General features: G+C 39.6%; 1 protein-coding gene across 5 annotated transcripts in view; it reads left to right on the forward strand.

Moving 5' to 3' along the window:
- abch1 (ATP-binding cassette, sub-family H, member 1) overlaps window positions 1–18,174 on the forward strand; it is a 33,135-nt gene extending 14,961 nt beyond the window's left edge. For all 5 annotated transcript variants that reach the window (XM_028604049.1, XM_028604050.1, XM_028604052.1 and 2 more), the window contains exons 7-20: window positions 2,557–2,631; window positions 3,028–3,208; window positions 3,419–3,515; window positions 3,625–3,793; window positions 4,400–4,500; window positions 6,978–7,048; window positions 8,091–8,140; window positions 8,934–8,990; window positions 9,131–9,201; window positions 9,807–9,895; window positions 12,017–12,120; window positions 14,652–14,811; window positions 15,285–15,389; window positions 16,461–18,174. In XM_028604049.1, the coding sequence (XP_028459850.1) occupies window positions 2,557–2,631; window positions 3,028–3,208; window positions 3,419–3,515; window positions 3,625–3,793; window positions 4,400–4,500; window positions 6,978–7,048; window positions 8,091–8,140; window positions 8,934–8,990; window positions 9,131–9,201; window positions 9,807–9,895; window positions 12,017–12,120; window positions 14,652–14,811; window positions 15,285–15,389; window positions 16,461–16,567 (1,437 nt within the window). In that variant the 3' untranslated portion in view covers window positions 16,568–18,174. The remainder of the gene's footprint in view (window positions 1–2,556; window positions 2,632–3,027; window positions 3,209–3,418; window positions 3,516–3,624; window positions 3,794–4,399; window positions 4,501–6,977; window positions 7,049–8,090; window positions 8,141–8,933; window positions 8,991–9,130; window positions 9,202–9,806; window positions 9,896–12,016; window positions 12,121–14,651; window positions 14,812–15,284; window positions 15,390–16,460) is intronic.
- Window positions 18,175–19,547: the final 1,373 nt, after the last annotated feature.

Consider the following 19,547-nt stretch of genomic DNA (forward strand, 5'->3'; position numbering starts at 1 on the left):
TATTACTCACAATCTTATTCCTCTGTGCCATGGCGCTCTATTATTGTCAAAGTGTTAAAAATAGTCATTTATTTTGAGTCCATTCACATATCACATCAATTTGTGTTTTCCAGCAGAGACGATTGTCTATACGGACACCTAAGTATTTGTAAGACAGGAAATCACCCAGGTAATGTCTTTCAAATACTTAGGTGTCCATATAGACAATCGTCTCTGCTGGAAAGCACACATTTACCACCTGTGAAATAGACTGCAGCAGAGATTATACTTTCTTAGGCTTCTTCATACTCATGTTCCACCGGGCGATTCTGGAGAGCATTATCAGATATGGAATCAAAGCATGGTTTGGCAACTTAACAGTGCAGCTAAAAAGCAGGCTGGTCAGCACACACAAGACAGCTATGGGGATAATAGGGAGGAGAGAGCACAAGCCCATACAGAGCCTGTACGAGCAAGCTGTTAGAAAACAAACAGAACGAATAACTGCAGACTCTCTACACCCTCTCTTTCCTGAATATGAACTTCTGCCATCAGGGAGAAGATTCCGTGTGCCGAGATGTAGAACAAGCTAAAGTTATCGTTTATCCCAACGTCCATCAAGCTGCAGAACTCCAAAAGTAAGGGGCCATCCACACGGAGACGCTTTTTGGTGCAAACGCACATGTTTTGCATTGTTTCGGCCGATCGTCCAAACTCGTGTAAACGCATTGCCTGGAGACGCACTTTTTGAAACCTGGTCCCAGGGTGAAAACATTCAAAAACGCTGCCCTTGCGTCGTCGTCTGGACGGCGAAGCCTCATACTTGCGTATCGATGATGTCATCGCCACACCCCTCGACCTCTAGTCTTCGACCTCTTATCCTGCGACGACGTCTCATAACAACAACAATGGCGGACTACATGCTTGTGTTCCTGCTGGAGAAGATATTGAGCCAATCAGGGCTACTAGGGCTGTTTGGTCTCTTCTTCTACTGTCTGTTTGTATACAGCGCGCAAGCTTTATGCGCACGCTCCGCCTCTTCTTCTCCGTTTTTGGTGAATATCTGTAGCAGAAACAGCGCCACCTATAGGCCTGGAAAATGAAGTAGCGTGTTGAGTCATTTACAAATGGATCCGTTTGAACGCAAACATTCTTGAAACAATGCCAGGGAAGACTGAGGGAAAAAAAGATTGTTTTGGTACGTGTGGACTTGGCCTAAATCTTAGCACAGCAGAGCAGCGGTGCAATAAATACACCAGCCCTTTTGGCACTTCGCACTTTAATTATTACAGTTAATTCTTAGGATGTTGTGTTGTCTGTGCTGTCATGTCTGTCTTTCTTTTGTGTAGGACACTTTGTTGATCTTATGTTGATGTTGATTTTATTTTATGTTGATTTGTTGATATGCACAATTTACTTCTGTTTGAGAAAAGTTTGCTGACATCTACAGTGTCCAGCTGTAATGGGATATTATTTAGCCTTTTTTATTTTAACAAAACTATTTACTAGTCTGTGTAAACGAAACAATATGTTTCGGTGACACTGATACTTACGGTTTGTTTAATTTACACAGATAAGTAAGGGTTAAGCCATATCATACACAGAAAAACATAAAACCAAATAGCTAGAAAAGTCATTATCTTAAAGAAGTTTATTGGCTACATGGTTTTTATCATCAGATCATGGTCTGATAGATTAAACGACTGGTCTGAATTAGACCTTTGCAGCCAGTGATGGAAATCTGTGCTCAAAACTTTGCATAGTCTGAACCCCACCCAGCAAACGTTCAAATACAGACAATGTCAAGAAATTGAGAGAGAGAACTGGAAGTAATGCAGACGCACCTTTAACTTTCTGCTCTCATTTGTGCAGATTTGTCAGATCTCAGTAGTTTTATGGTGAATGATCACAGATAATAACAACAGGGCCACACACAGTACAAAGGACATGGACTCTCTGTATAAATTAAAGCCTATAGCCCCACACTTTTACATTTCATTTAACACCCATGTCACATTCACTGCTGATCAAACTAAAGCTCAGCATAAATCCAGTCGTTTAGTTATTGTTTCACCCATAATCTTTTTTATGAAGTCCATGAAACCGGTTGCTTAAAAGGTGCAAGTTTGTACTGTAGATTAGTTTGTACTGTAGATAAGGCTGACCATTTTCTTTTTGTTCAAAGGTGTAGTTCGTAAGTTTGGGAAATGTGCTTATTAGCGTTCCCGTGGAAACAGAAATGTAAAAATTATAAGTTGTTTAGAGTCAAGCCAGCTGTTTCCCACTGGAACCAGTCTTTATGCTAAGCTAAGCTAATCGCCCACAGGCTCGAGCTCCATATTTAATGTGAAAACATGAGAATGGTATTGATCTTCTCATCTAACTCTTGGCAAGAAAGCAAAGAAGTGTTATATCCCCAAATGTCAAACTATTCCTTTAAGATTATAATTTTTTTTTTTTTCTTTTAAATAACATTATCTGAGATTTACACCTCTCTTTTGTTGCTCAATAACCCCCCACCACATGTCATAACACTTACGTATTGGACAGATATTCTCACTGCTGTTATTTCTCCAGGTCGGTCTCATGAGGAACGGCCGTTTGCTCGCTGAAGGACCTCCGGACGCACTCATGAAGCAGCACAATGCGACAGTGAGTAGACAACTCGTTAGGACTCCCACGGGATGTATGGACACCCAGGGGAGCTGGTAGTCAGGGCAGGGAGGTTGTTCATGGGACCACGAAGCAAGGCAATTTTATATCCTGTAGCACATCTCGCAAACAATTCAAGGTGCTTTATATTTAGTATTACAATAAAGATGTGAAGTACAGTTAGATACATGTTGATAAAGATGAATGAAAGACCAATTATAGAAAACAACATATTAAGTAAAAAAAAATCCAAAAGCTAAAAGAAAACAAAACCAGGCTGGAATGAGAGATTTGAAGTGGGGTGAGGCCACACCGAAAAACTGCAGATGTACACGCAGGTGAGAATACAAACTATTCATACTGGTCGATGGTTACCCACGCTACCTTCTGCTGCAGACCCTGGAGCACGCCTTCCTGCAGCTGTGTGAGACGTCGGACCAGATACTCTCTAAACGGGGGTCCAGTCCGCAGGGTGGGGCGCTGGAGAACAGCCAATCGTTCGAGAGTGGGCGGGACGAGAGTCAGCCGATTCTCGCGGTCGGACCAGGATCTGCAGAAGAAGTTCCAAAATATTCAGGTACTAGTTTGAAACATGCAGTACAGGTCCTTATCTCAGTTTATTAGAAATATTAAGTTCCAAAACACCAAATATGATCTGCATGTGATGAAATACAGATGTTGACACACAGTTTTACAATCCGCCTGTTTTTGCAGGCTGATAAATATATGACTGGTCTGAAATTATACGTGAACAATGACCTTTGAGAGTGTGTTTTTGTGTGTTTAGTGGACTGGAAGGTGCGTGCCAGACATGTTCTGCCCAAATGGAGAAACATCGCTGCCCTGATGATCAAAACTATGGTGCGGATGAAGAGAATGCCAGGGTATGTTGCAGTAATTCATAGTAACATGGAGTAATTAATAGCAGAAGTGATGATGTGCAAATATCTGTCAGCCACATGTTGAGGTTGACCCTCTCCCCTGCGTTTGCAGCTCATTGTGTTTCCAGTTCTTGCTGCCCGTCATCCAAGTCTCGCTGATCTGTTTGTGCATCGGAGGAGACCCAAATGGGATCCAGGTTGCCGTTGTGAACAACGACACCGCCCCCTCCGCTTACAGCCATTTGCTGCTCTCCTTCCTGGACAACTCCAGTGTGCACCAGGTATTTATTAATACACATCATGTGTGACAACCATCCGTTATCGTATTTACAGTATTGTCAAGCAAAGGAAGTGGGTAGTTTCTGTTTTTGTTCTTTTTACCAAATACATTTTCTGTAAAACTGTCAGTAGATTCAAATGCATTTTTCTGTTGCCGATTGATTTTGACATTTAATTTTTGCAATCAGACTGCACAGAAGTGTGTTTGTTTTGAGGCTCACAGAGCTCAGAGGGACTGCTGGTATCTAGAATCGTTCAGTCTACAAAGGAAGTAACAGACGTCTCACCCAGTTTCTGTATTTAATTTGACCTTTAGGTTTCACTTCTGTTCACAGAAGAAGATTTCTTTCATTTTCTAGGAAATCTGTGAAAGGGGGAAGGTAGTTTCTCTGTGTGACATTGAACCGCAAACGTTCAATATACTGTATAAAACACACACAGCTCTTGTGAAGCTGCTCAGTAACAAACATTAGAATCTTTAGAAATGTGCAGCAGCAGCACAATGTCACTCAAGTATGAAGTATCATCAAGTATCATAAGTCAGCATTCACCTGATATAAACTGAAACAGTGTATGACATATATACATTTTTCTTCATATATCTATAGGTGCCCTTGTCCCATACGGAAGCTTTGGATGGGATCTATAACGGAGAGTACTGGGGTGTCATCGGCTTTGGCAAGAACTTCACCAGCTACCTGACAAAAAGGTGACAGTAGCACTTATGTTCTATACCCCAGTCATCGTTTAATTATAAATCAATAAATGCCATGTCATGTTAGGTTGCTATACACTATATTTAGACTATAAGCTCATCTGCACACCAATTCTGTCCTCCACACTTGTCATGTAGAAGTGGTCTGCCTCATTCATATCCCACAAACAAAATAAACAGTAGATACACTGTACATGTCTGTACAGAAGACTGTGTTTGCTCATGACAAAGGAATTTTCATCTTTGATACTCGAGAGCAAGCAGAGCAGTGCCACCAAAATGCATTATAGCTGCAGAGAAACATGATAAACACGCACGGACACTCACTTTTAACCTTTACTGCATACATATTTTAACATTTTCACATATTGCAGAGGTACAGTAAAACCTTTTATTTATTTATTTATTTATTTATTTTTTACTTTACTCAATTGTGTAATATGTATAGCAAACCAAACCGCACAGGTAAAAACAGATAATAACCGACATTCAATAACATTACAGTTCTTAGGTGAAAAGAATTACACAGGGGACATTGTACAACAACAATGCATTATCTTTGGCAGATAAGTTTTTAGCCACGCTGACTCTAGAGATGTCCACCACTTTGGGCCAGACTGAAATATCTCTATTTACGTATGGTGCCCAGAGGCTAAAGCCTACCGACTTTGGTGATCCCCTGTCTTTTCCTCTAGCACCACCATGAGGTTCAAATTTATGTTGTTGTGTGAAATTTCTCAACAACTATTGGATGAATTGCCATGACATTTGGTTCAGACATTCATGTTCCTTCTCAGGATGAACTGTAAGAATTTTGGTGAACCCGTGACTTTTTATATAGCGCCATCATCAGGTCAAACTGTTAGTTCGTCCAATACTTTGATTAAGTACTCATTAGCAAATGTTAGCATTCTAACAGGCTAAGCTAGTGTTTTACTGATAAAAGGACTAAATTAAGGAGGTTTGGATAAAGCATTACCCTTATTTTTCCTTCAAGCATAAAAACTTTAGAATCTACCTCCCTCTCTCTTTTTCTCTCTCTCTCTCTCTCTCTCTCTCTTTCTTTCTCTTTCTCAAATGTCAAATGAGTTGAGTCATATGAGAGTTGAAAAGTTGTTGTTTTAGATGTGAATCGCATGTGTTTGTGCGTTTGACAATGTGGTCCTCACATAACTGGGCAGGTCACAGCTTAGCAACAACCAAGCAAACATTCCTTCTTATTGAATCATGTGCCGTTCATGTGACAGTCCGACCTGAGGTAAACAAAGGTGTCACCTGCTTATGTGACAATAACCTTGGTTTCTGTTCAGCGTTCTATCCATATAGACCAGATGGGATTTTATAAGGTTAAAAGTTTGCATCTATTCATTATGTGGACCAGGCATGATGGGTAAGGAGTTAATGCAAAGCTACCTTTTTTTTTAAAAAAAAAAACATTGATGGATAACTAGTATTAATTGTAAAGGGAAATATTACTTTGGGAAAAATGTTTTTTAGATTAAGTGATGAATCGATATATAAATCATTAGTTGGTGCCATGTAGAGCTGTTCTAGAGGTGGAAACATTTTCATTTAAAGTACATCTGTCTGCTTTTAGACTTCCTGCAAACACAAACACTGGAACAACACATTTGTATTATGGTTATTGCAGATATGTTTAAGGGTTTGTTACAAATTAGGGGTGCAAGGCATGAAACAATTAAAACCTGTGTCCACTGAAGCTGGAAGAAACTCGAGGCCTGGCTGGAGTCCAGCACCTTCTAAACAAAGTTACCTTTTCTAAATTGCATCCATTATATCCATTATACTGTATATCCTCAGTGTCTAAACGAGGCCATGAGCATTGCTGGATTTGTCTAAGAGAAATAATGAGCCGAGCTAACCTTCCCAGTTGTATTTAGATTAGTGATACTAGCCTGTACTCACGTAGCCTTGTCAACTTATTGGCCTGGCTGCTGAGTAGCCCGGAGGTCATGCTGTCACTAATGAATTAAAAATTAAAAAGGAGTTCTTTGAATTTGTTAGTCACGCTACATGCCTTACCTGTTATTTCTGATCCTCGCCCTTTGAGGTGTATTTGTGACGTGCTGTGGAAACCTGAATATTCAACAACTGTCCCCTGTGTTGCCTGCAGAGATATTTATTTTTTCAGACAACAATTTTCACATTTTTAGAGTAAAACTTTCATGTAGGATGACTGGTGCCAAAATACAGCCATTTAAAAAAAGTGTTGATCACATACATCTCAACCTGCTACATCTCTGTATATTGATCTTGTAATTTGTCTGTTAAAAAGCTTGTGTTGTGTAGATGACTTCAAGATACTATTCAGAAAATCTGCATCTTCAGCATCTTATCCCTCTTATTTTTGCTTGTATGCAACATTCCAGTTTTATTGTTTGTTATTGAATGTTAAAAATAGAATAAAAATACATTTGAGATTATGATAATGATTTCCCTGATTTTTACAGGATGCTTCAGCGGCAGGTTTCCAGAGAGGTGGTTGATGGAGGATCAGTACACGTCTGGCTGGACCTGACAAGTAAGATTTCTCATAGTTTGTAGTGTTTTTGTAGACTGGGTACCCTATTGCTAAAGTGACCTGATTTTGCCCTGCAGCTCAGGCTTGAAACCTGTACTTTTGTCTATCCTGCTTCTGTTACAATTTTGTGGGGACCAATCACAAACTGGCTTATCCACCTGGCATGCTGCCGGCGGGTTTAACACGATGACGATAGAGAAGAGAAGCGACCAAGCAACTTCTTGTTTACATTCGGCCATCGAAGCGTGGAAACCCGTTGTTGCCGCTGTCGCTGCTACATCACCCGGATCGTTGGTCTGATTGGTTGAAGGACTATCCAATTGCGTACACAGTCGTTTGAACTATGCCTGTTGATCACGCCTCTTGTGCAGTAGAAAATAAAGAGCAAACTCCCCAGACTAATGTTCAGTCTTAAAAGATTGAGTTTGGTCTGGTGATAGCCAGACTAGTGTTTTTGCTGAAATGGGTCAATTTCAGAATCAGAATCTGAAAGGATTTATTGCCAAGTAAGTAACACTTACAAGGAATTTGACTTGGTTGTTGCACGCATAAACATATTAAACATTAATATGGAATGAACAAACAATAAATACATAAAACAGTTTAACATTGAGAGAAAAAGAGGCTGTGTGGATTAGTGCAGGATGTGCAAAAAATGTTGAGGGATGTGAAAAAGTTCAGGATATATGGAATGTGCAATTTAACAGTTGCATTGAATAATTGCCATTACAATGCATGGCAATTAACACATGGGTGCAATTTAAAGAGTTTTATAACTCAAGTGATATTCTAGCATGTGTTATGTGAAATTTCTTGCCAAATATTATATTGTACTATTGGTATATTGTGGAAATATCGAACATATTGTTTTGGAATTAAATCCTTCACATCTGATTTATATTTTATTAACACGTACTGTGCATGTACAATATCCAAAACAGAATCCCAGTGGAAATAGCATTACACATTACACACAGATATCACCTACTGTGACTCTGAGAAGCAAAAGTTGTTAATATTTGCTGTTAATGTTTTTGTCTAGATCGACAAATTGGCTTAATGCTCCAGAAGAAACTACATGAGGCCTTTCAGGTATAAATACATAATATGTTTCTTCTTATGTTTGTTTTGTCAACTGGAGCCTCGTGCAAATGTTCAGTTGTCATCTTCCACGGAGAGATACAATCAGAAATCATTCAGCACATCCAGAAAATACAAGATGTTTGACAACATACAAGACATTCCTGTGTAAACGTTCAGGACAAGTTATGTTATGTACAGCAAACACTCACCCTTAATACATCACACTTGGCTGATTGCCTTTGCTTTAGGGCACTACAGCAGCATTATGTTTGTTAACTGGTTTCTACTGTAATCTAGGGAAGCGTATTACATTCACCATAGAAAAAAAATGTAGACACCTTATCTCGTAATAGTGAGAAAATAACTCAATTTTGAGAAAAGATCTCGTAATTATGAGATAATTTTAAACACCTGGAAGGCGGCATATCTAGTTGTCAGTAGGTTAAGTTAGCGTGATACTTCTAATGTAACTTTATAGTTTAAAAGTAAAAGCAAAATTATGAGATTAGGATCTTGTAATTACGAGATCTTTTCTCAAAATGGACTTATTTTCTCAATATTACGAGATAAGGTGTCTACTTTTTTTTTCTATGGTGAATGTAACACGCTTCCGTAGTAATGTATTCCAAAACACCAAACAAAACTTTAATCCAGGTTCAACAAGTAAGGCACTTTATTTGTTTGGAAAAGTGATGTATATATAAAGTTTATTATTATTAATACTATTCCTATCCTTATACTGAATTTGATTTACTAGTATTCTTTAACTTGTTAAGATTGTCATTCTGTCCTCTCTTCGCAGGCCTTTGTGGAGAATAAGTTGGGCAGCATGGCATACCTGGTCGCGCTGCCAATAAAGGTAAAAAAATGTTTTTATTAAATGCAATACAGCAATAAAAGTCTCAGGAATGTTGCATTTGTAGCAGGGATTGTGTGTGTTAGTAGTGTGTTTCTGTCTGATCAAGTCAATTTTAATCCTTTGTTTCTGTCATCTTGCAGTTTGAAGAGCCGATCTATGGCAGCCAAGACACAGACTTCACTACGTTTGTGACACCTGGAGCTGTGCTCAGGTCAGTGTGAAGTAGTCTATATCCTTCCACTTCTGGGATTGCTCCGATGCTGCAAGAAATTCCACCGGATGCATGTATTTTCGCCGATTTCCGTTTCCTTCCGCTCTCTTTTTTGTTGGAATTTGAAACTCCGGTGGATCCTCAGATCTCTGCAGGGTAAATCCAGACAGCTAGCTAGACTATCTGTCCAATCTGGGTTTTCTCTCGCACGACTATTTTGCAGCGGCTCCATCAGGCGCTCAGCACCGCCCAAGACGATTGTGATTGATTTAAAGAAATGCCAATAAACCAGAGCACATTTTTCTCCCATCCCAATGCTGTGTGGACTAGCCAGACCCTTCTCCGCTCCGCAGCGTGTGGATGGTCTGGCAAAGCGAGACTAGTGTGATGTGAGGTGGTTGATGTAGTAACTTTGTATCGACTGTTCACTTTCCTTTTGTTACTTCATGTACGGTTTGATTAAGACTGTATTAAAACACATGTTGCTAATGGTAGATAATGTTGTATGTAATGTTCTAGGAGGAAAAATGTGATGATCTCTTTGCTAAGTTACCCTGAGGGAATGACTAGTTTATTTCTCTTCCTTTTCCTCTCTGGCCCTCCAGTATCACCTTCTACCTGGCAGTGGGTCTGACAGCTCTCTCCTTTGTCCTGGAGAGGAAGGAGGGGCTTTTGGACAGGTGCTGGGTCGCAGGTGAGAGGTTGAAGTTCACACTGCTCCTTCAGTGCAACACAAACAGAAAATCTGTGACCCGTGTACATTACTACCACTGTACATCCTAATTCTTTGCAGGTTTTGGGGTTGTAGTGCGTTCACATTGTGTGAAGAAAGAGCAAAGTAATTATTGTAGTCAAGAAAGCCAGTATGTGTGGCAGGGTTGGCTCAGTGGGTAGAGCAGGCGCACATATCCTTTGAGATTTATGCCTCGACACAGAGGTCTAGGGTTCAAATCCGACCTGTGACGATTTCCTGCATGTCTTCCCCCCCTTTCTCACCTAGCTGTCCTGTCAATTAAAGGCAAAAAAAAGGGAAGCCAGTATGCATATTACAAAAAAAACACTATTTTCCTACACTGCGATGTAAAATGAAAATGTTTACTGTGTTACTCAGCTGCAAAAAAAAAATTATCGTGGATATTGGTGAGACAGCTCCAGGAAGATCTTGGAAAAACGTTTAGCTTTGTTTCTGTCAAATGGTACTGGCAGCGGTGATTGTGTATTGGTGCATGAATTGCATCATTTCTTGTTAGTACAAAACATTTTTTGTATTACAACTGCAAAACCAGTATCCTATGAGAATTATTATACAGTGCATACTGTGTACAATTAGTATGTGGTATGGAGTTGTTCATTTCTGAATTGGTTGCTTCCCTTCTGACCAAACATGATACAGTAGTGAAGAGTGAATGCAAGCCATGATCTTTTTTGTCCTTAAAAGGCTTCCAAATAACATGATTGTAGTTATCATTGCTGCTTCACAAGCAGACATAAAAATGTATGTCACTTATTCCTGTTCAAATGCACATTTTACCTTTATAGAAGGGAAGACATTTCTTCTGCAGCTGCAGGAAACATACTGTACATTTGAATTTGGACAGCTTTATTGGTGAAATGACAGACATCCTCTGAAAATGCATATTTTCTAACATTATTCTGGTTGCTTTGGGAGGTTTTTATGGACCTTTTTTGGGCAGATAATGCAAATTAATTTAAATCCATCGACTGTAGGTGATAATGCATTTGTGATAGACATTTAAAGGTCCCATGGCATGAAAATTTCACTTTATGAGGTTTTTTAACATTAATATGAGTTCGCCCAGCCTGTCTATGGTCCCCCAGTGGCTAGAAATGGTGATAAGTGTAAACCGAGCCCTGGGTATCCTGCTCTGCCTTTGAGAAAATGAAAGCTCATATGAGCCGTTTTGGAATCTGCTTGTTATGAGGTCATAAGGAGCAAGGTTACCTCCCCTTTCTCTGCTTTGCCCTGCCCAGAGAATTTGGCCCACCCATGAGAGAGAGACATCATGGCTTTCAAACGAGAAAAGTGGCAGTTGGTCAAGGCCACACCCCCACCCTCCACCTTGCCCCTCCCACTCTCCTCCTCAATAGCTACAGACACAGAAATGGCACATCCTAAGGAAAGCTCATTGTGGGACTGGCTCTAGTGGCTGTAGTTCTGCACCAAAGCTGAATTTTGGTAAAGAGACTTCAGATTCAGTATTAGGGGACCACTAAGGTCTATATAAAAGCATCCAGAGCACCATGTCATGGGACCTTTAATATTGATGTGGATCCAATAGATGTGTCATTTTAGTGTAATTTGAGATGTGACCAGGAGAGGGAGTAACATCATCAGAGCAGAATTTGAAGATGTGGTTAGGGTTTACCAGCAAACATAAGGGAGTTTTTTTTGACCAAACGTGTTTTTTCACAAACCTCATATTGGTTATGTATATGAAACTGGTCGATTGCAATTTCTTATGTCCAATACACTAAGCACTATTTATTATTTTTATCTTTATCTGAATGTGTGTGTATGTTTTGGTGGACTGTAGAAACTGAATTGCCCTTAATAAATAAAGCTATCTGTATCTGTATTGGTTTTTGATTACTTATTATGAATTATTGGATTAAAAACTTAACAGGAAGCTGTAAATTGTATTTTTTATAATCATTGGAATTGTTACAGCCGTTTAGATTCAGATGAAATTGAATGAACCTGGGTCGTGATGATTTACTTCTGATATGTTTAAGAGATTTTGGACAGAGCTTGTGATTGAATAATAATGCGTTATTATTTTTGTCTCTCCACCAGGTGTAAGCTCTCTGGAGACGATGCTGGCTCACCTCTTCTCTCAGCTGTTTGTCATCAGCGTTCAGATCCTCCTGCTGCTCCTCTTCATACTGCTCGTCTTCAAGGTCCGTACTCCCGACCTGACGCAGGCGATAAAACACACAGCTCCACTGACAAACACAAACACACTCTTCAGACAAGATGAAACTTCATTGATTGTGAAATAGGTCTGTGCAGCAGCAAAAATAAGATCTGCAGGGAAGAAAGTAACTGCAGGAAAATATGGATTGAGTAATAAAACAATCAAATGAACAATATAAATCAATAAATAGCCTAAATCATGGAATTGTTTGATAATAGAAACAAAGCTCACTGTTTTTATAGTGTATAACCATTTCTTTTCACAGACACACGGGTACACACGTGTGTTTCTTTAACCCTTGTGTTGTCTTCCCGTTGACCATGAACTTTTTTTTTTTTTTACTGCTTTTGACGATTTTTTTTTATTCATGGTCAATTAACTTAATTTAAATGACATCATACCTTATTTTAGAGTTTAAAAAAGCAAAAATTATTAATTATTTTGACTAATAGTTAAGATCAGAGGATGTTGAATGAATCACAGACTGGTATAAGTTTAACCATTTTATTTTATGTTTAATTAGGATACTGTTTTAAAACCTCTTAAATTTTTCTTTTCGAATGCTATGATATGGAAGTATTAATTTTACCTGTAAGGAATGTTGTATGGGTTCCATCCAACGTACATGCATACATCCAAGTCATTTTGGGGCAATTTGGTTGTAAGAAACCCATATTTCTGATATAAAAAATCTTTCAAAACGGGTTAAATTTGACCCGAGGACAACACAAGGGCTAATCGTTCTTCTCTGTGGTTTGCTCTTCATTGTAATGCCAATACCTGTTTGGAAAAACAGACCATAGAGTCAATCCTGTTTCACTCCTGAGACCACGACACTGCCAGTTAATGTTAAAGTGACAGTGAGAATATTTCCTGTACCATTTAAAGACCAAAGCTGCTGTTGAAGCCAGTTTTCTGAGACTGGGAGGCCAATTAAAAGCCTCTGAATAAGGTCACTCGATTCCTAATATGATTTGGTTTGTGGAAAGTTTGACGTGTTGAAGGTTAATGTGGCACAAATCTAGCAGGTCTGTTCATTTGCATTTTTTACTACATCATCACAAATCTGACATTACCTACGGTATACAATTATGCTAATAGTAATTCATTTCAACCATCAAACAGACCTTTAATTTTCCAAGATCATGTCGTATCACGTGACGGTGTACAGGAGGGGAAATGTGGTGTGAATGTTCTCGTGTGAGTCATTGATTGCCAATACACAAGTGTAAGGAATCAATACAGGAAGAAGGCACTCAGACAAGAGAGGATAGATATCATTTGTATGTGTGTTTGTGTGTTGAGTCGATACAGGCACATGTTTTATATGTGTGCTCTCGGCTTTGTCTGTCAATGTGTGTGTGTGTGTGTGTGTGTGTGTGTGTGTGTGTGTGTGTGTGCGTGTGTGTGAGCATCCATGCGTGTGTTAATTAAGGTGCTGAAGTCCAAATAGACCAACACCATAAATCACTTCCTGCATTGGCCGTATCCAGGGATCACTGTGGGATCGCCACGACAACAGCCCTTGATTGCTGTGGCAACCGGGCAGTCATGTGGACTATCGGTGTGGGTCTATTTTTGCACGTTGTCAGGGGAGACGGATAGTGGAAATGTGCACCAACACACACACACACACACCTCTGCTCTGTCCACACTTTCTATCTGTGTGATTTACAACCAGACTCAATCAGCAGTGACATTTTATTTTGTTTCTTGTATTTTTGGCCGAAGATCAGTGCAGAACATCAGTGTTTCTGTCTCTGGTCTCTCCCTTGTTCCCTCTATTCCTTTCTCTATTTTTCTTGATCTTATCTTCTCATCTTTTCTCATGTTCCTAAGAAGAGTGAGAGCCCTGACTTTTCAGAACTGAAGGAATAATCTAGCCAATAAATCTAACTTTCCGAAGCAATAACCTTCCTCCGACATTTACTGTTCTACTTCCGAGACAGGAACAGGAACGCATCGCTTGATCAATGTCGCATTCTTCCAGTACCGCCTTACAAAAACATATCTTCATATTACATGCATTTTTCTTTCTTGTTGGCACCTACATTACCCACAATGCAACTCAACCACAGTTCTGATAGTAGCTATGTTAGCTTTGTACTCTTCTGCCACATCCGACGCTGACTCAAGTGACATCACTTGAGGCAATTTACTAGACTTTATTCATCAGAAAATTTACAAGAAAAAGTATTTAAAGGGTGAATGAATTAAAGTCAACCATAGACTGACCAAGATATACCGTTTTCACAAATGAATGGATTAAGATGAAAGATTGTATTCGCTAAAGAACAAAGTTGGTTGTAATATTGTCTGTTTTGTTTTTAATGGTCATTTATATGTTGTACATGTAAAAAATAATGTATATGACTGTGCAAATGCAATTTTGTTCTGACTTTAACTTCTCTTATCTCACTCTTTTTTTAAAACCTTTTTATTCCATTTTTAGGTCCACTGCAGCTGAAAATAGCCTCTTATCTTTATCTTTTCGCTCTCTCTCTCTCTCTGCAGATACCTAATGAAGGCTCCTTGGCGCTGGTCATAGTTCTGATCGTGCTGCAGGGCATCACCGGCATCTCGTTTGGCCTCGTCATCTCAGCCGCAATCGACGACGAGCAGAATGCCAACCAGGCCGCCCTGGGCATCTTCTACCCTAACCTCATCCTCAGCGGTAGGCCTGTGTGTGCATGTGTTTTGACCAATATACTGCCCATAATGCTCCAGCTCATGCAGCCTTTTTCTCTCTGAAAAGAAATATTTTGTCGCTAACTCAAAATAAATATTCTGAGCTTTGAAGAAAATGTTACCACAAGGTCCATTTAGTAGCTGTTGTGGGACTTTCTGTCATATCATATTTGAACCTCAGAAGTCCTTAAAGTGGTTTTCTAAAAAACAAAAAATTTGGACCTTGTGGTGAGTTGTTTACAAGTTTTTGAACCTCATATTGTGTTTTTTTTTTTTTTTTGTGTGTGTGTTGTTGCAACATCCTCACTTCCTTGCCTGCTTTGTTCTCATCACAGCAGGGCAACAAGACAAGAGAAAACAGAGATTGTTTAAATGCTTTATGAGGAGAAAACATCCCGATGCACACTGTATTTTAACAGCAGGTATAAATGACAGTATCCTCTCTGTCCTGTACTTCAGGTATCATCTGGCCTGTAGAGTGTATCCCGTATCCTCTCCGCTATGTCAGCCTGGCTCTCCCTCAGACCTACGCCTCAGAAGCCCTTCGCTGTATAATGTACAGAGGTAACGTACACGCACACGTTACACAACACTCATCAGTTTCATAATGCTATTGCCTGGTGTGTAGTTAGCGTATGTAGGGTCAGGTGCATGCACACAGATTGTTATACACAACATAGTCAGGCGTCTAAATCATTAATCAGCTCTGGATCCTGTGCAACTTCCTGGGATAGGTTAGGTAAAGTGGTTTCGCTGTCTCCCAGTCTTTCTCTTTCTCCTGACCTCCCTGTCTCCGAAATATAAGACCTGACAACAGTTGGAGCTCCCTCCAAGTTACATGACACGCGCCAAGCACAGGAAGTCAGAGGAGCCATTTCTAGTTTGAAAACCTTATCGTAGAGGTGACGTGGAAGATGAGACACAGGCAGAAGTCGACAGTGTCAGAATTCAATTCGGGGGATTAACTGGATTAACGGATTCTTTTCAACTGCATCCTGCCACATTCACTGATTGGATTCACCTAAACCCTGGTGTCTCATGCCATATGGTATTTTAATGTTTCTACATGCATAAATCACTACAGCATGGATCAGCTTGTATCCAGATGTTTGAGATATATTATCTGGATTATCATCTCATATCATCTGCTGTTTCCAAGGTCAGGAATAAATTTTTAGCATAGAATACATGCACTGAAATTGTTGTGAAAAAAAGTAAAACACAGTGACACTAGAGTAGAGGCAATAAAAACACATGTAAGGTAATTTTTTTCTGCTGCATGTTCCAAATGATGATGCAAACCTGCATCATTTAATAAAACCAGGTGTTGAAAGTCAATAGAGTTCGACAACATTTTACTAATCTGAGAGGAGTTCAAAATGTGTTGCCCATGGTAAGCATGTAAACTAGAGACATTATGAAACCCGTCTGTATCATGTGGACGCGCCAACAGTTTTTTCGTCATTACTTAGAATTCCTCATGGGGGGCGGCACAAACTACGCACTATAGCTTTAATAGTGTATTTTATTTTGCCAAAGTTGTTGTACGGCTGATAGAATTTGACAAGCACCAATAGCCAACTGTTTGGCCTCCTGTATCTAAATAGTGAGCAGTAACATAAATCTTTCCAACAGGTTGGGGTCTGTCGCGGATGATGGTGTGGCGAGGATTTGCGGTCACCTTGGGCTGGAACACTTTCTTCATCATCCTGGCCACAGTCATCTTAAAGCTGCGGACGTGACAGCCTCGTCCCAGAGAACCTTCTTTTAGTGTTGGGACAGAGCCGTCAGGCGAAGCCCAAGAGCACAACGACTCACCTGGGCCTCGTGTCCGTGGAGGGACTGGATGCAGCAAAGAGCAGGAGGAGGGAAGGCACCACTGTAGATTAATGAACTGATGAGGTTGATGCATCATTCTTTCTCATTCACATTATCCATCACACACACACACACACACACACACAAACACCTATCAGCTGCCTGATTCTGCAACAGTTGCTTTGGCCTGCAAGAGTGAAATTTCAAAATGCTACACGTAGAAGTATGCAAGACAGAATATGTACATGCACAAAATGAAAATATGTTAAATAGTTAATGATAACTGAGGAAAGTGTTTAGTCCTATGGTTTGTTTTACTTCTATGTGCAGCTTGTTGGAACATTTCACCACCAGATTGGACCATGTACCAACTCAGGGTCGCTTTTTTTATTTCTGTTTGCTCTCGCTCTCAATGCTTATAGAGAGATTTGGTGGTGAATATACTGACTATAGCTGTCGGACAATGCTTGTGTCCGCACAGTATTTGTTGCTTACCTTATATTTGCATTATAGCGAAATTGTATGGAAATGTGAAAAGGAGTCTGAGCACAACCAGAACATGTTAAAACTGTCATTTTCTCCAGTTGCTTCGCTAAGCAGAACACTTAATGTTGTTGCATTATGTCACGGGAACCCAGAATAGGTTTCAAAGTGCTGATCGCTTCATATTGTTCAGGAAATTCTCACCCATTCAGGCTTCCCACAGCAGCAGTATCTTCTTTAGTCAAGTCTGTGTTGATATGTACGTGCCCTATCTGGTGTGTGACAGGAAGTGGTAACTCATGTTGGTGTGTTACGAGGCTCTCAGCTGCAAACGGTCGTCCTCATTCTTAGTTCAGGTTGATGGTCGTCTCCAAAACGTATGTTTATGAGCCTGCATCTCCGGTGAGAGGGATGAGCGTGGTTTGATGTTGGTGATGGGAAAGACTTGGTACTGTATAATTAAGAGTGGAGGATGTTGGATAGATTCTCAGGTCAGGTGTGTCATGCTCTTCAAGCCGCTTGCATCCATGCAACATATGTTCTGTTTTTTACACAAAAGTTTCAAGCTGTGGCCAGGTTAGCTCAGTTGGTAGAGCAGGCCCACATATAAAGAGGTTAACTCCTTGATGCCGCGGGTTTGACTCAGACCTGCGGCCCTTTGCTGCGTGTCATTCTCCCCTTTCATTTCTTCAGCTGTCCCCAGCTGGAAATTAAATAATCTTTAAAAAAAAAAAAGAAATTCAAACTGCTCATACTCTACACAGTATACTTTTTTTAATGAATCTTCCACCAACAATAGCACAGAGTAAAAGCACACAGGAGTAATGCTGTTTTGGATTCAACATGTCGCGGTGATGTGGGGACGCTGTGGTGTCTGCACTGTGTTGGAAAAGGGAAGAAATATCCAGAAATGAGGAATAACTGAAATCTAAACAATGAGTAGTTGGAATGTAGTTGGTGAGTGAAGTCACCGTTGGTTTAGAACGACTGAGTTTGAGTCAAAAACTTGATTTCTCTTCCTTTTTTTGTACAAATAATCACTCATGAAGAAGGCTACATTTTAAAATAACTCTTTTGGGTCTTTTGACTTTATATTATCGGATATCTTTATAAAAGATACAACACAATAAAATGTATTTGTTTTGAAACAGTAGCCTAGTCTTTAGATTGTGGGGTATTTTTCCAATGAGCTTTTTTAAATATATATTTTAAACAAACATGAAACAACATGGTAAAATAATGGATGATAGAGTTGAAAAGGCTAATTACGAGAAAAAAGTAACCAAATTAGAAAAAGATAACTGTATTCTGGTAATAATAAATTATATCCAGTTTGTTTCTTTGCATTTTACTCATTTCTGTGAAGATTAATGAGCTCTCTGACTTAACCACAAGCATTCTGCCTTTAAAGGAATAGTTCCACATTTTGGAAAATATGCATATTTGCTTTCTTGCCAAGAGTAAGATGAGATCTAACTCTCAGCAAGAAAGCTAATATTTCCCAAAATGTCAAACTATATTTTTGAAATGGAGAACCTTTGACAGACCTGCAGTGTAGAAAAGGCAGCAGACTCCAGACTATGCATCATATGTTGTGCCAATCTCAAAGATTTAGAAATGTTTACATTAATCTGGATGCCTGCCTAATACTGAACATCATGAACATGTCTTTAATATCAGATGTTTTTCCATTTTAGCTGTAGGACTAAACACATATACCAGCATGTGTTGTGTTAAAGTGCTCATATTATGCTTTTTGGCTTTTTCCCTTTCCTTTATTGTGTTATATATCTTTTTTGTGCATGTCATAGGTTTACAAAGTGAAAAAGCCCAAAGTCCACCCCAAAGGGACTTACCATCTCCAACAGAAAACGCTGTCAGTAAACTGCTCCAAACAGCTCTATTGTAGTCCAGCCTTTACTTCCGTGATGAACGTGCGTCACTTTGTAACACACGTTATAATGCTCACCTAGCTGCTAGCGTGGCACGCCCTCATACTCTGCTTCTTATTAGCATGTAGTCCTAGTAGACCTAGTCCTCCCAACAAAGATGGAATAGAAGTGCGATACCTCACTCGGTAGCTAACACAGAGAGCTCAACACACAGGGTGAAAAGAGGAGCTGCAGCAATGTGTAGTACAACAAAAATATGGTGTTTTTTTAACATTAAACCATGTAAGCCTATTCTGGTACAACCTCTAAATACAATTATGTACCTGAAAATGAGCATAATATGAGCACTTGAAGATGTGGTGAATTATGAATTTGTGTCCATTAACAGGATAAATAATGAATCTAAATGTCTGTAAATCCCTCTGCTTGGTTTGTGTTGGATTATGTTGTGGTCAAATGGTAAAGTTGGGTGTACAGTAAGCTGTTGGATGTTGAATCTTAAGGAGAGAGTTCCGTGCACTGTAAATCT

This window comes from Perca flavescens, chromosome 17, assembly GCF_004354835.1.
Source record: "Perca flavescens isolate YP-PL-M2 chromosome 17, PFLA_1.0, whole genome shotgun sequence".
NCBI lineage: Eukaryota > Metazoa > Chordata > Actinopteri > Perciformes > Percidae > Perca > Perca flavescens.